The sequence below is a fragment of the Cetorhinus maximus genome, chromosome 21, assembly GCF_964194155.1.
Source record: "Cetorhinus maximus chromosome 21, sCetMax3.hap1.1, whole genome shotgun sequence".
In the NCBI taxonomy this organism is placed as follows: domain Eukaryota; kingdom Metazoa; phylum Chordata; class Chondrichthyes; order Lamniformes; family Cetorhinidae; genus Cetorhinus; species Cetorhinus maximus.
Genome location: NC_135899.1, coordinates 5,293,593 through 5,309,762, shown reverse-complemented (window position 1 = coordinate 5,309,762; position 16,170 = coordinate 5,293,593). Strand labels below are relative to the sequence as shown.

General features: G+C 50.6%; 1 protein-coding gene across 2 annotated transcripts in view; it reads right to left on the bottom strand.

Moving 5' to 3' along the window:
• Positions 1-14,467: 14,467 nt before the first annotated feature.
• Positions 14,468-16,170, bottom strand: part of LOC144695591 (zinc-binding protein A33-like) — a 31,313-nt gene continuing 29,610 nt past the window's right edge. For both annotated transcript variants that reach the window (XM_078566486.1, XM_078566487.1), the window contains exon 6: positions 14,468-15,060. In XM_078566486.1, the coding sequence (XP_078422612.1) occupies positions 14,483-15,060 (578 nt within the window). In that variant the 3' untranslated portion in view covers positions 14,468-14,482. The remainder of the gene's footprint in view (positions 15,061-16,170) is intronic.

Below are 16,170 nucleotides of genomic sequence, written 5' to 3'. Positions count from 1 at the left end.
CATTTAGCCCAATGGTTAACAGCCCTGGTCCTTGTGGAAATCACTTCTCATCTTCCACCAGTCTAAATTTGTTTTATTCATTCACGGGATTTAGGCTTCGCTGATTAGCCAGCATTTATTGCCATCCCTAGTTGCCCTTGAGAAGGTGGTGATGAGTTGCCTTTTTGAACTGCTGCACTCCCTGTGGTGAAGCTATGCCCACAGTGCTGTTAGAGAGGGAATTCCAGGATTTTGACCCTGCAACAGTGAAGGAACGGCGATATATTTCCAAGTCAGGCTAATGAGTGACTTGGAGGAAAACTTCCAGGTGGTGGTGTTCACATCTATATGCTGCCCTTGTCCTTCTAGATGGTAGTGGTCGTGGGGTTGGAAGGTACTGTCGAAGGAGCCTTGGTGAATTCCTGCAGTGCATCTTGTAGATGGTACACACTGCTGCCACTGTGCATTGGTGGTGGAGGGAGTGAGCGTTTGTGAATGTGGTGTCAATCAAGTGGGCTTCTTTGTCCTGGATGTTATCAAGCATCTTAAGTGTTGTGGAAGCTGCACTCATCCAGGCAATTGGGGAGTACTCCATCACATTCTTGGCTTGTGCCTTGTTGATGGTGGACAGACTTTGGAGAGTCAGGAGGTGGGTTGCTCGCACAATTCCTGGCCTCTGACCTGCCCTTGTAGCCACAGTATTTATATGGCTAGTCTACTTCAGTTTCTGGTCAATGGTAACCCCCAGGATGTTGATAGTGGGGGATTCAATGACGGTAATGCCATTGAATGTCAAGGGGTGATGGTTAGATTCTTTCTAAATAAAGACCTTTAACCCCTAGTCCTGCTTTTGTTGTAGCAATACATTTAAAAAATCATACAATCAAGTAGAGTCAACATGGTTTTAATGTCCTTTGATACAAGTACCAACGAATATAAAAGCGGGTATGTTTTCATACAACTATACAGGGAGTTGCTGAGACCACGCTGAGAGTACTGCCTACAATTTTGGTCTAAAATTAAAGCAAAATACTGCAGATGCTGGAATTCTGAATTAAACCAGAAAATCCTGGAAGGACTCAGCAGGTCTGGCAGCATCTGTGGAGAGAGAAACATAGTTAACGTTTCGAGTGTGTATTCAGAGCTCTGAAGAAGTGCCACACAACTCGTAACATTAACTCTGTTTCTCCCTCCACAGATGCTGACAGACCTGCTGAGTTTTTCCAGTATTTTCTATTTTGAGTTCAATACAACATTGGTTGTCTTATTTAAGTGGGGTTATTGCGTGGAGGCATTTCAGAGAAGGTTCAGTAGGATGATTCCTGGGATAAAGGAGTTGTAATTATGTGGAAAGGTTGAACACATTGAGGTTATACACATTGGAGTTTAGAGGAAAGAGAGATGACCTTATTGAAGCAGAGAAGATTCTGAAGGGCTTATCAGAGTAGATGCTGAGAGGATGTGGGGGAATATAAAACTAGGGGGACAGTTTCAGAATAAGGCGTCTTGATTGATACCATAATGTTGTTGCCTGATTAGTTCACCCTCCCCCCATTCTGCCCACCCTCATGCTGTCCTGCTGGGGTATTCCTCATGTCCCATCTGGAATTGATCTGTTTTGTTCCATTCATGTGTCATTCCCACTGGAATTTCTCTCACATTCTGGGGTGGGAAATAAAACATCGACTCTGGTTTCTCGATCTTCTGCCTGCTAGAGTGTTCTACTTTGAAGCTGAATGAGGAATAGCATCCTGTTTTCCCATTAGACGTGCCATTGTCTGTCAGACTGAGTACTGGGATTAAAACCATCTGATCATAATCACCTCTCCAATGACACGTGCTGGGAATGAAGGTGGCAATTTCAGAGTCACTGGAAGTGGAGGAGAATTGTGCTGGTGCTCTGGGTGGGGCTTCACTGGTGGTCAGTGGGCTGGTGCACATCACTTTTTATTATTCTTTCACAGGGTGTGGGTCATCGCTGGTTTGGCCAGGATTTATTGCCCATCCCTAATTGCCTTTGAGAAGGTAGTATTGAGTGGCCTTCTTGAACCACTGCAGGCCATGTCATGTACGTACAGCCACAGTTGTTATGGTATGATTCTGTGCGTATGACTATGTCAGGTTGTAGGTTGACTAGTCTGTGGGACAGTTATACCAATTTTTACACAATCCCCCAGATGTTAGTAAGGAGAACCTTACACAGGGTGGACAGGGCTAGGTGAACCCTGGTCATTTACAGTGCCTAGGCCGATGCCGGATGGTCCGTCCAGTTGTGAATTGATACAACTCAATGGCTTGCAAGGCCATTTCAGAGCCAACCGCATTGCTGTTTCTCTGGGTTCACTTGTAGGTGAGACCAGGTAAGGATGGCAGATTTCCCTCAATGGCATTAATGATTGTTTTTTGAAATCCATGTTTATTAATTGAATTGAAATTCCACCAGATGCCATTGGTGGGATTTGAATCCTTGCTCCCGGAGCATTAGTCTGTGCCTCTAAATTATTCACCCACTGACATTACCACAGCACCACTGCCTCCCCCGCCTTTATTCCTGTGACATGGGAGCCTCTCCTCCCAGACATGTTTTCTTTGCTCCCTTTCCCTTTGGTTATTTTGCTACAGCCATGGACACTTCCTCTGGATCCATCTTTACTTTCTTCAATAACCCCATTCACCTTGTACCACCTTCCTTTTGGTCATTGAATCCCTCCCTCCTGCCCTTCAGCCAATCAGAGACTTTCCTCTCTGTGCTTTCCTCCTCCAACTCCACCATTATTTGCCACATTCATTCATTTTAAAAGTTAATCGCAAAGATCTTCCAGTTCTGCTGAAAGGCCATGGACATGAAACATTGACTCTGTTTCCCCCCCCACAGATGCTGCTGAGTGTTTTCTTTATTTTCTGTGTTTTATTTCATTTGGAGCATTTTCACTACTTTGGCTTTGCTGAAATACTTTGACCTGGATATTATTAGGATCAGGTAATGTAGGTGGGGAAGAGCTTCAGATAGTCCCATCTCTGCACATTGATCCCGAGAGGATCAGAATTTTGACCTGGTTCGTTTCCAATTCCTCACCAACCCCCTAACACCACACTTAGAGTCTTGGGAAACCAGACCATGACAGTGAAACCTGTGAAACAGGTCAAATCAGCTGCTGCCAGCCTCATTACAATATTTACATTATTAATGTGCCTCTTGGGAGGGGTTGGCTACCTGCCCCCTGTTGTACATCCATAAACCACATTAGTAAGCAGATTAGAGGCAGTCAGGGAGGAGATTTTCAAATTTTCACCTCTGACAACTGAATGGTTTGCTCCAGTTTTTGCATGCTAAAATCCAAGGTGAGGTGAGAGTGACTGCCCTTGACATCAAGGCAGCATTTGACCAAGGGTGGCATCACGGAGCCTGAGCAAAACTGAAGTCAATGGGAATCAGGGGGAAAAATCTCTGCTGGCTGGAGTCATACCGAGCACAAAGGAAGATGATTATGGTTGTTGGAGGTCAGTCATCTCAGCTCCAGGACATCACTTCAGGATTTCCTCAGGGTAGTGTCCCCGGCCGAACCATCTTCAGCTCCTTCATCAATGTCCTTCCCTCCATCATAAGGTCAGAAGTGGGGGTGCTCACTGACGATTGCACAATGTTCAACACCATTCATGACTCCCCAGATACTGAAGCAGTCCATGTCCAAGTGCAGCAAGACCTGGACAATATCCAAGCTTGGGTTGATAAGTGGCAAGTAACATTCACGCCACTCAAGTGTCAGTCAATGACTGTCTCCAACAAGAGAGAATCCAACCATCGCCCCTTGATGTTCAATGGCATTACCGTCACTGAATCCCCCACTAACAATATCCTGGGGGTTACTATTGACCTGAAACTGAACTGGACTAGCCAAATAAATACTATGAGTACAAGAGCAGGTCAGAGGCTCGGAATCGTGCAACGAGTAACTCACCTCCTGACTCCCAAAACCTTGTCCCACTATCTATAAGGCACAGGTCAGGAATGTGATGGAATACTCCCCACTTGCCTGGATGAGAGCAACTCCCACAACACTCAAGGTGCTTGACACCATCCAGGACAAAGCAGCCTGCTTGATTGGCACCACATCCACAAACGATGCACAGCAGCAGCAGTGTGTACCATCTACAGGATGCACTGTAGGAATTTATGAAGGCACCTTTGACAGCACCTTCCAAACCCGCTATCATCTAGAAGGACAAGGGCAACGGATAGATGGGAACACCACCACCTGAAAGTTCCCTCCAAGTCACTCATCTCCCTGACTTCGTTTCTTCACTGTCACTGGGTCAAAATCCTAGAACTACCTTCCTACCAGCACTGTGGGTGTACTTAAACCACATGGACTACAGCGGTTCAAGAAGGCAGCTTACCACCACCTTCTCAAGGGTAACTAGGGATGGACAAAAAATGCTGGCCTGGCCAGTGAAACCTACATCCCGTGAATACATTTTTAAAAATCTACTGTCTGAGCTCAGGCATGGAAAAAATTTGATTAATAATTTACTATCTCTTTCTAACATTTCTATTGTGATGGGGCCACTAGTTTGTTATATTCTGTCTGAGCTCATCCATCAGGAGTCAGTTAAACTATGTAGTGAGTTGCACATTCTAACCACTCTGAGTAATTAAATAATTCCTCATTTCATGTTGGATTTATTAGTATCTTCGAAACATTTCTTGTATTTACGGCCCCTATGATTGAATTCTCCCACAAGTGGAAACATTCTCTCCACATCTACCCTTTACAACCCGTTCAGTTTTATACATCTCCCTCAGATCTCCTCTGAGTCTCCTGTTTCCTAAAGAAAAAACACCTGAGCTGTTTGATCTTTCCCAAGAGCTGCAATATCCCAGTTCTGGAAATTTTTTTTACACTTTTCCCAGTCATTCTATGGTTCCTTTTTCAGTCTGGAGACCAGAACTGTGCACAGCACTAAGTGCAACCTGAATAAAGTCCTGTCCAAGTTTAACATAACTTCACTACTTTTGAATTCTATAGCCCTAGAAATAATTCCAAGTTCCAAGTTAGCTTTTTTAACTTTTTTGCTGATCTGCAATTGTTTTTAAGAATTTGTGTAACGAAACACTGAGACACCTTTGTTATTTTACCCCTTGTTACGGTCACCATGGAGACCAATAATGTAAAGAAACCAGACTCCCAAAACAACCTCAAGAAGAAACCGATGGGCAAGATTTCACTTTTTAAAACTTTCACTGCAGCAACCAAACCAAAATCAATTTAAATTAAACATAAATTAACAGGCACATTGTGCTCAGTAGCGACCATGCACTTTAAACAGCTGATTTAAGAAAGGTAGATCTCACAGATTCACTGGTAGTTCTCCAGCACATATGGCACTATGTGCAGTCCCTCGAAACATTGTTCTTACCAGGTAGAATTTCAGCTTCTTTATTCATGCAGGAATTAGACCCATCTGACAGCAGCTTTACTTCACCCGACTTCCACAGCTAGGCGTGGGAGGAGGTGGGTGACGCTGTCAGTGCCCATGATGATGTGCAGTGCACTGGCATCCAGTGCAGAAAAAGATTCAATGATTTGCTGCGCTCTGGACGGGTGATTACCATGTCAGTCTTGGCCATTTGACCCAGAAGGTGGCCTTAGCCTTTGACACCCCCCTCCCCATGTCTTGCTGTCGTTACTGCACAGGGCATCTGGTGCATGCTGGGTGGCCAAACGGGTACTAACCATGCTTACACCAGCCTTAGTGGTTGAGGAGAAGGAGGGTTTTCCCTGCAGCATATGTTGGTGTGTGTGGCATTTGAGTAGTCTGGGGGCAACCTGCAGGGGAGGCAGCTAGACACATACTCAGAACTCCAACACATGTCATATTGATGGTGGAAGAGATGGTGGAAGGGGAGCCTCAAGGTGTTTTGGCCAAGTGACATCTGCTGGCATCGGCGCCACACTTAGTTGCGCCTCCTTGCCATGGGCGCTAAGACCCATGTGTTATCAAAGTGATGGACGCCGAATGTGTCCAAGGTGGCCGTTGGGGGTGGGGGTTGGGACCAGCCGTACTATCTTCTGGGGACTGATCACAAGTAGTGTGGACAGGAGCCGCTGGAGGCCTCAGATGGGCCACTGTGGTTGGGATGCGGCGTGCGCGTGCAGAGTACATGAGTTATCAGCCCCAATAAATCCTCTTCTCTGTTTTGCCACTATGCCCGGGAGCGCCAGAGGACTGGAGGTGGGCACGCCCTCCTCCAGCACCTCACAACCTTTGAAGAGCAGGCCATGGAGCTGGGCAGGAGGCCAGGGCAGCTGGGGGCGGTGAGGCTGGGGTCCAGCTACCAGGTATTTGAGGTCCACAGTTCCATCCACTCTGTCTGCCCACCATCCAAACCACTGATGGTTGCTTCAATCGTTAATGCTGAAACAATGCTCATTCATAGAGTGAGACACTCTGATGTGTGGGTCATACAGAAGGGATGCTCATCCTCTTGAAGATTCGTGTCTCCACCACCTTCCAAAGTCACCCTATCCCATTTGTGACCATTATCACCATGGTCTAACATGCCATTGGATCGCTGCTGCACAGCCAAAGAGTTATTGCATCTTAGGGGGTTTGGGACCTCCACCACCCTTTCAGCCAGTGCGCCCCACATTACTCTGTCCAAAAGGTCCTCAGCACCTCAGCTGTGAACCTCATGGCACTCAACCTAAATAAATGCTACCATGTTACTCAGCAAATGCCGCAAGTGTTTGCGATGTTTCCTCAGCCCTGCAACTCTCCAGGCCAGAATGCATCCAGGTCAGGTACCTCTGCACTTTCCCCGCTCCAATGGTACATAACATGCCATGAGGCATTCCTGAGGCCATCTGGCCAGCCTGTCTGCATGTGCGTTTAATGGTTGGGGCTCTTCTTGACTCTTTTCCACCTCACCAATGTTCGTCTCCTGAGGGTCTTGAGGGGTGAGCGACATATGAGGCTGGGGGGGAAAGGGATGAAAGGTTGAACTGACTGTCCGCTAACTGAGGCACTGTCCTTGTTGTTAATTTCAGCATCACCACCACAGCGACCCACACCCCGACCCCGCAGCCCCCCGTCCACACCTGAGGGCCAACATGTGCAACTTGCAGCACATCTTTTCAGCCAGCCAGGCACCAGCACAGTCACATACACCTCGATGGGGTCTTTACCGTCGGCAAGTGTCCTGGGTTCCAGTGGAGAGGGCACACCGCAATCGCTGGAGGAGATGGTAGGGGCAGAGAGTGCCGATGGCGCCAGCAGCTGGAGAGCTGCAGGGAATGAGGCACATGCTGAGTCTGGCACTGATGACATGTCTCTGGAGTTGTCCCCAATGCAGCAGTTGCAGGACAGGCGGCAGGAAGTGCGTTTGCATCTGGCAGGGTTGCATGAGGGAATGCATCAGTTGGTCTCTGCGACGGAGGAGTCCAGGCAGAGTGCACGTGAAGGTTTGACCCTCAGGGCAGAGCTTCAGGCTTCCTCCAATGAGAGATCGGCGACTCTCATAGAGAGCGGGTTCGATTGAATGGAACATTTTATGATTGGGATACCCTCTGACCTGCAAGCCCTCACAGTGGTACTGGCCACGGGTGGTCATTCCCAATGTGGGAAATGTTGTGGGCACCAAGCGTCGGCACTCGGTGCCCATGCATCTGCGGTGAGCAGGGAGGTAGATCTGGACCTCATGTTGGCGCAGCAGCTGCCTGTCGTCGCTGCGAGCTCCTCTCAGGGCGCTCCGGATGAAGGCAGCAGCTCCTCCGCCTCTCTGCCAGTCAACGTTTCTTCCGTTGAGGCTGCAACAACTGGGGAGGTGCCAGTTCTGGAACTGGCCACTTCCTCCCAGGCGGAGCCGTCACAGGCTTCACGGGCCAGAGGACGCCCGCCAAGGTAATCGAGGCCACCAGGACAGCAGAGTCAGCAGGCAGTCTCTCAAGCCACTCCGAGCGATGGGGCGGCACCTAGACGTAGCACCCGAAAACGTAAGCATAAGGCACCTTAGGCACTCCACGGATATGTCACTGGTGATTTTGTTTTGGCCTGAGAATAGGGACCCAAATTTTTCTCATTGCAATGGAGAATTGTTTGGTTTTCTTTTGGACAGAATAAAGTCCACTTTTGTTACCATGGCTGTGGGTGTTTTGTTTGTGGTGCATTTTTCTTTTTCACATATTTATCATGAGTGTTTGAGTGGACATTGATGTTTCTGTCCTAAGCCCTTAGTTGCAGCTAAACAGGTGGAAGATGTGGCACCTAAGTGCCACGTGTGGAAGTGCCAGGCAATGCTGTTCCTGCTGATCCATGTGTGTGGAGCTAGCTGAAGGTTCTTTGGATTAAAGTGTCCCGGGTGTCCCTGCCTCCTTGGTGTGAACGCGGGTCGTCGTTGTGGCCCTCATCATTGCCCTGTGCTTCCTCATCCTCTGAGCCACTGCTGGATTCATCATTTGCAGCCTCATCCACTGCGTCAAGGTCTTCATTGTCAACTGCATCCCCCCTTTGCAGCGCAAGATTGTGCAGAGCGAAGCATGCTACCACTATCAGAGAGACGGGTTCTGGGGGCTACTGGAGTGAGCCCCCTGAGCGGTCCAGGCAACGGATGCGCATCTTGAGAAGACCGATGGTTCTCTCCACCACAGCCCTTGTGGTGCCCTGGCTCCTATTGTACCGCTGCTCAGCTTCTGTTCTTGGATGGCGAAGAGGCGTCATGAGCCACCTTCTGAGGGGACAGCCCTTGTCACCCAGCAGCCAACCATCCAGCCGAGCCGGAGCACTGAAGAGCCGCGGCACCTGGGAGTGTCTGAGGATGTAGGCATCGTGGAAGCTGCCTGGGTACCTTGCACAGACTTGTAGAATCAGTATCCTGTGGTCACACACTATCTGCACGTTCATGGAGTGGAAGCCCTTTCTATTGATGAAAGCACCGGGTTCACCTGCTGGCACCTTGATGGCCACATGTGTACAGTCTATAGCACCCTGGATGCGGGGGAAGCCAGCAATGGCCGCGAAGCCTCTGGATCACTGTGCCTGACTTGCCTGGTCGCAGCGGAAGTGGATGAAGGTGGATACCCGTCTGAACAGAGCGTCTGTAACCTGCTGACACAAGTGGGGACAGCTGATTGGGAGGCACCGCAAAGATCACCCACTGAGCCCTGGAAGGAACCAGTGGCATAGAAGTGGAGGGCAACTGTGACCTTCAGAGCCGCTGGCATGAGATGTCCACCCACACAGTTAGGGGAGATCTCAGGGCCAATCATCTGACAGATATAGTTGACTGCCTCCCTTGAGATTTGGAGCCTCCTTCGGCACTGCACCTCATATTGAGGTAGCTGCTTCACCGCCTGTATACCCTGGCAGCAGGATAGTGGCGTCTTCTCATGCCCCTTCCACCTTGGACAAGCTTTTGTCCCTGTGTCCCTTGTGCCTGCGCCTGTACTCCCAAAGGTGGCTCCCCTGGAGGCTGATTGTCCAGTCCTGGCCTCCTCCTTATTCTATCCCTCCCTTCCTCCTCAGGGGAGCTGCCTCAGTGGAGAGGTCAGAACCCATACCCCCAGGTTAAATGGAGGCTTCCAGAAAGCTGCAGGCCCGAGAAAGATTATTGTCTGCAGACTGGTTTCAAAGTATAAAAAAAGCTCTTGGAAATCGATGAGAACTGCTAACAAGCACACAGGCAACTTTTAAACACTATCAGCAATTAAAACTTCATGTAAAACATGAACAACCCCTCTGGGTCCACATATCCTGACATGCATGAGTTTTATTATAAAATGTCCTACCCGCCTGCCCATTGGGCTCGTGCGCCAACCTGAAGTTCGCACGGGCCCCTCAAAATCCAGCACAATTGGCAAGTTAAAGTCTTTAACGAGGCCTTCACTTAATGGCGGCCGAACGCCCCGCTGCTGAGCGCACCCGCCGACTGAAATATCACGATGCCGCGCGCTGAAGTCGGAAAATTCTGGCCCTTGTGTCTACTCTGACCACTGGCTGAAATTCAACCTCTCCGGTTTGTTTTCTTTACTTTCGAATCCGTTTCCATTTCACTGGCAATCTAAGCCACAGGCTGGGTTCTCAGAAGTCTGATGTTACAGACTGGAATTCTAATTTATACCGAACCCTCCCAGAAATCTGGGGATATGGGGTTGTATACAATGTCGGTTTATCATTAGAGGCTGGCAGCTCTTATTTGCTCAGCAATGCCACCAGGAGACAGTGGCTGTTACTGGTACTACAACCACTTGGCCTCAGGATTGCTGAAGGACCTGGGCACAGGTGACTGATGGCAGCGGAAGTGGGGTGGGAGATGTTTGCACGGTGGGGGTCAGAGTGAGACTCTCTGTACCTCCCTCCCACTGATACTGAGTCCCTCAATTGGGCACCAAGTAGCTTTGAAGGAGGGAAACTTCCTGGGAGCCTGCGAGCAACCTCAACAACAGCAGGATGAGGCCCTGTACTGGGCATTTATTGCCCACTTCAGGGCCTCAATTGGCATTGGGCGGGAAAGCCGTTCCTGGTTCCTTCTGTCCCGGACTAAATCAAGGCAGAGACAGGAAGATGATGGCATCCCCACCTGTTACCCTCCCATCCAATTAAATGCCCGTGCCACCAAACTCGCCAAGGGGCAGGTAATCAAATTCCACCCTTGGTTTCTGTTTCGGTTCAGGACTGTCTTAATAAAACATAGGCTTTGAAAGCACAGTCAGTGCAGACAACAACTTCCAAACTAGAGATTCCATCACACCATGAGTTTCTTTATTTTCAAATATATACTTTATATTTCTGTTTTTCTGTTCAAACTGCCTCACCTTGAATTTATTTCTGTTAAAGTTCACTTGTGGGTAACTGTGCAATCTGCAAGTTTTCAAACATCTAATGTGTGATGTTGTTTAGAGGAGTGTTTATTCAATTATTGAAATAAAGCATAATTTTAAAAATAAACAAATAACTATTTATAATGACAGCCATCTACAATTGTATGATATTGTGGGGGGTGTGGATTTTATTGGAAAATTTGATGCTAATAACACAATAAAACTCCTCACTTTCACATCATACTACTGCCGTTCGAAGATGTCAAAGTTATTATTTATCTGAATGGAAGCATATGTTCTGGGAACTTAGGAAACAAATGTAATGAACAGAGAGTTTGAGAACCAAATTGAAATGCTGAGATGACATTTCACAAGATGAAAGAAAGGACAATTAAAATGGAAACTGTCATTAAAGCTTGTGGGAAATTCTGCCAACTTCCATCCAGTTAAAGTGAGACATGGGAATTACTGATTGAACAGAAATTGTAAAGGACGCTGGGGTTGCAATTTGTATAAAGTACTTGTGAAAGCGTGTTAAACAATGTTTAATAAGTGATTTCATACTTTGCTTGATAGTCTGCTTTTACAAAGTGTCTGTTATTGTCAGCACCACCCACTGTTCTCTGCATCGATCTTCTGGCATCATGTGAGACAATGGTCTGTGCTGTGGTGGTCATGTGATGCATGTTGTCCTCCAGGGTCCACTGGCTGGAGGGCTCCAGCACCTTCTCCTCCTTGGATGTCTGTGATCTAAGCAAGGCTCTAACACTAAGCCCTGACCCCTGCATGTCACACTCGTCCAGATGTGCTCTGGGCCGGTGTGTTTTCCCGCTGGTGTAACGGTAAATCGGGCCCCACTCTGACATGGCAGTCTCTGCTGCATTCCCTGCAGATGCACCATTCTCTGGCCTCTGTGTCCTCTGGGCCCTCTTCCCTGCCAGCTGAGCTTTCCCTTTCTGTTCACCTCTTCCAATGCCCTTCCAAACAGTCAGCCTCCAGAGCTCACAACCATTGGCAGCTGTCTCCCAGTTGTCAGTGTCAATGTCCATCATCTTCATATCTCACTTGCAGGTGATCTTGTTGCAGAGGTATGGACTTCACCTGCTGGAAGGTGACTCAGTGGCCAGTTCACTGTACAAGATCTTTGGGTTATGGTCATTGTCCATCTGATGAATCTGGTTGAGCCAGCAAAGGCGTCATTGACTTAGTAATGAGTGTATCTTTATAGAGATAATAGAATTTTAAACATTTTATTCAATGGGAGGGATCGCCTGGTCCTGCTTGTGGTGGGTATCATGGCGGGTGTGGGGAGAGGGGTGGGGACAAGTCAGTGTGAGGAGCAGAAATCAGTTTCATGTTGGTGTGAAATCAGAGTGGGATCATCCGATGGTGTCCGCCACGGCAGAATGTCCATCCCGTGGAGGCCGGCGTGAACCCCGTTTGCATCCCAGTCATGAGATGCAAAGTGAGGCCCGACTGGAATTGTCTCCCCGCCCCGTGCCCGATTTACCGTTACGCCAGCGGGAAAACACACCGGCTCAGAACACATCTGGATCAGTGTGACAAGCAGGAGTCAGGGCTTAGTGTTAGAGCCTTGCTTAGATCACGGATATCCGAGGAGAAGAAGATGCTGGAACCCTACAGCCACCGGACCCTGGAGGAACACATGCATCACATGCTGGGTGGATCCACATAGACATGGCCCAGCCACGAAGCAGCTCTTGGAAGGTGGAAGGTCTCAGTTGATGCTTCAGGTCTGCTTCAGAACATCACAGACTTGGCCTTGGGCTGTTAAAGAAGATCAGCGAAGGGGGTGGGGTGGGGAGGAGAGAGGAAGGTCTAGGTGTGAGTGGGAGTGGGGGTGGCAGGGTGGTGGTGAGTTGGGAGGTGGGGGACGAAGATGTCGGGGGAGTGAGGTTGGGAGGGGGAAGAGGGAGTATTGGGGGGTGGGAGGGTGTAACGGGGCAGAATGCTGCAAGTGGGAAGGTAGGTATTGGGGGGACGGTGTAAGGGAGGGAGTTTGGAGGGAGAAAGATGTCCAGGGGAGGAGGGAGTGCGGAGGGGTGAAGGTGTCTGAGGGGAGGAGGGAGTTTGGGGAGGGGAAGTTGTCTGAGGGAGGAGGGAGTTTGGAGGAGGGAAGGTGTCCAGCGGGGAGGAGGGAGAAAGCATGGAGGAGGAATTAAGGGTCGAGGAGGGAATAAGGGGGTGAGGATGCCAAGGTGAATGTGCAAGGGAAGGGTCCATGGAGTCAGTGACTGCTTCCTGGGGAATGAACTGAGTGTGGGCATGATAGGAGGGAATGGTGAGTGTGAGAGGGGGCAGAGGGAGCTGGTAGGGTGGGAGGGTGAGGGTGCATTGGTAACAGAGAAGGGTCGGCGGGGTGGTTGTTGGGGACTTGGAGACAGACACGGACCCTGGGGGTGGGAAGGAGGAGGACACTGAGACCCTGTGGATCTGAGACCAGGGATCCGTCATTGGCCAGCAGCCCCAGGAGCTGCTTACGGACCCCCTGCCTGTTTTCCAGTGAGTAGAAGAAGGGGGAGCCACAGTCCAGGTCCTGAAGGAGCCGGATCTGTGACCCCACGAACACACCTCAGGACCGGATAAGCTGCAGGTCCCTCAGCGCATCCTTCTTCACCTCATACACCTTCCACAGGGCCGGATCCTCATCGGCCTGACCGAGATGGGACTCCAGGTCGAGCACCTCCTGTTCCAACCCCTCGAGCTGGCCTTCCACCTCCTCTGTGCTCCTGACAGAAGACATGAGCCCTCTGTGAGGCGGACCTGTCGAGCAGTGTCAGCTCCGACCAGCGGTCGAGGGCCAGCTGGACTTTGTTACGTTGACCCAAGCTGTCGGCTAGGAATTCCCAGAGTTCCCCGAGGGGGATGAGGGGAGACGTGGTGGGGACATGAGGGTGTCCACCAACTCACTCGTGATGGACTAAATCACGCCCAGTGTCCACCAGCAGCTCCCTCATCCCCCCACCCTCCTCCTCCCCTCATCCCCCTGCCCTACTCCTTCCCCCCAATCCCCCTGCCCTCCTCCTCCCCCCCCCAATCCCCCTGCCCTCCTCCTCCCCCCCACCAATCCCCCTGCCCTCCTCCTCCCCCCCCATCCCCCTGCCCTCATCCCCCCGCCCTCTTCCCCCCCATTCCCCTGCCCTCCTCCTCCGGGTTGTCACTGTCAGTGATCGAACACCCTCCCCCCACCACACAGAGGGCAGCGGGCGGCCCAGCCACACCAGTCGGCCCTTCGTCTGTCACCATCCCGCCCCCAGGATCGACGACAAAGGGCTCCTCCCTGGGCTGCTCTGGAGGTTCTGGGTCGGAGGGTGACAGTGGTTCAGGGCCCCGCTCTGCCTCAAGCACCGGGTCACACGACGACTCAGGGAAAAGCTCCATCCCAGAACCAGTGACCCCGAAGCCAAAATCAGAAATGGAGAAGTGGGGACTTCCCCTCCCCCACCACCGCCCAGTGACCCAGTGTGTGGGGCCTTTTTAATTGAATCCTCGACCAGGTCGAGCAGGTCCTGGGGATATCAGCCCGTGGTTCCTGAGGAATGGACGACCCCCGCTGACAGTGTGTGATAATGGGAGGGGGGGGGGCAGGATCCGTGAAGGACACCAGCCCCTCATCGACAGAGGAACAAATCCCCCCTCTCCCACCCACATACAAGAAACAGTCTTTATTTGGATGAAGGGATAAAACCCTCATCCTCCTGGATTGTTACTGTCCGGGGACAGATTGTCAGTGGGTCTGTGTTTTTACCCCCATCAGTGGTACCTGGATAGAAGTAAGGATAGAGTTTCTCAGTGAATGTAGCAGTGAAAGTGTAGATATGGGACTTGTTATCTGAGTTATAAAAGGACACCTTCCCTCCCTCATAATCCAGGCAGACTCGAATCTTTCTCGGTTTCACACTCAGCTCTAAGAGTTTCGATGGTTTCTCACACGCCCAGTATTTATTTCCCTCTCTCAGCGACATTGTCCAGTATCCGTTACCTGGACTCAGGTAGATTTTCCCCTTCCTATTGCTGGATTCCTTGGCCACACCCACATCCCACTCAGTCTTGTTCCCCACCTCCACCTCCCAGGAATGTTTCCCTGATGTGAATCCCTCTGATCCCAGGACACAGGGACCGGGATCAAATCTCTCCGGATTGTCGGGAAGCTGCTGCCGTTTCCCGGTGAATCTCACGTTCCTCAGGTCCTCAGACAGGAGAAGTTCAGGATGGGCTGTATTAGGGTCGAAGGTCACTGGAGCTGGGAACAGATGGACACAAATAAAATGTTAGTCACACTCACTGTAACTTTCACAGCCGGTTAGTGATTGGGAAAATCAGCAATGAACCAGAATGAGAAATTCACCCCCCACCCGGGGAAGAGTTTAAACAGAGCACAGGGGAAACGGGAAGACACTGCCCGGGGGAAGGTTTTACCTGGTGCCCACACCCTGCAGTGAGGCTGAGGAAACCCCGTTACAGAGAGGGGGAGGGGCTAGGGAGGGGGAGGGGCGAGGGGGGTGGGGGGGTGGTGACAAGGCCCCAGGACTGCACTGAATCAGGGATCTGCAGTTTCTGGAATAGAGAGAGACAGAGAGAGAGAGAGAGAGACAGGCAGAGAGAGAGAGAGAGACTGGAGGAGAGAGATGGAGAGGGAGAGAGAGACACACAGGGAGAGCAATGGAGAGAGAGAGAGAGACGCTTGCAGAAAGAGAGGGAGAATGGCAGAGAGAGAGAGAAAGAGACAGGCAGAGAGAGAGGGGCTGGCAGAGAGAGAGAGACAGGCAGAGAAAAAGAGAAGAGTGAGGGAGAGCGAGAGACAAGATGAGAGCATGAGACAGGCAGAGATAAAGAAAGGCACAGAGAAAGAGGGAGGGAAAGGGGCAGAGGGAGAGGGTGAGCAAGAGGGAGTGCGAGAGAGCAGGGTGAGCGAGAGAAGGTGAGCAAGAGCGGTGAGCGAGAGAGAAAGGGTGAGTGAGAGAGAAAGTGAGCGAGAGAGGGTGAACGAGAGAAGTTGAGAGAGGGAGAGCGAGAGAGAAGGTGAGCGGGAGAGAGTGTGAGCGAGAGAGAGAGGATGAGTGAGAGAGATGGAGAGCAAGAGAGAGAGAGGGAGGGTGAGAGAGGGGGGGTGAGAGAGAGTGGGAGGGCAAGTGAGAGAGGGAGGGAGATGTAGAGAGGTTGAGCAAAAGAGAGGGTCAGCGAGAGAGGGTGAGCGAGAGGGAGGGTGAGTGAGAGGGAGGGAGTGTGAGAAAAGGTGAGGGAGAGGGAGGGGAAGAGAGAGGGAGGGGAAGAGAGAGGGAGGGCAAGAGTGGGAGAGCAAGAGAGGGAGAACGAGCGAGAGGGAGTGTGAGAGAGGTGAGAGAGAAGGTGA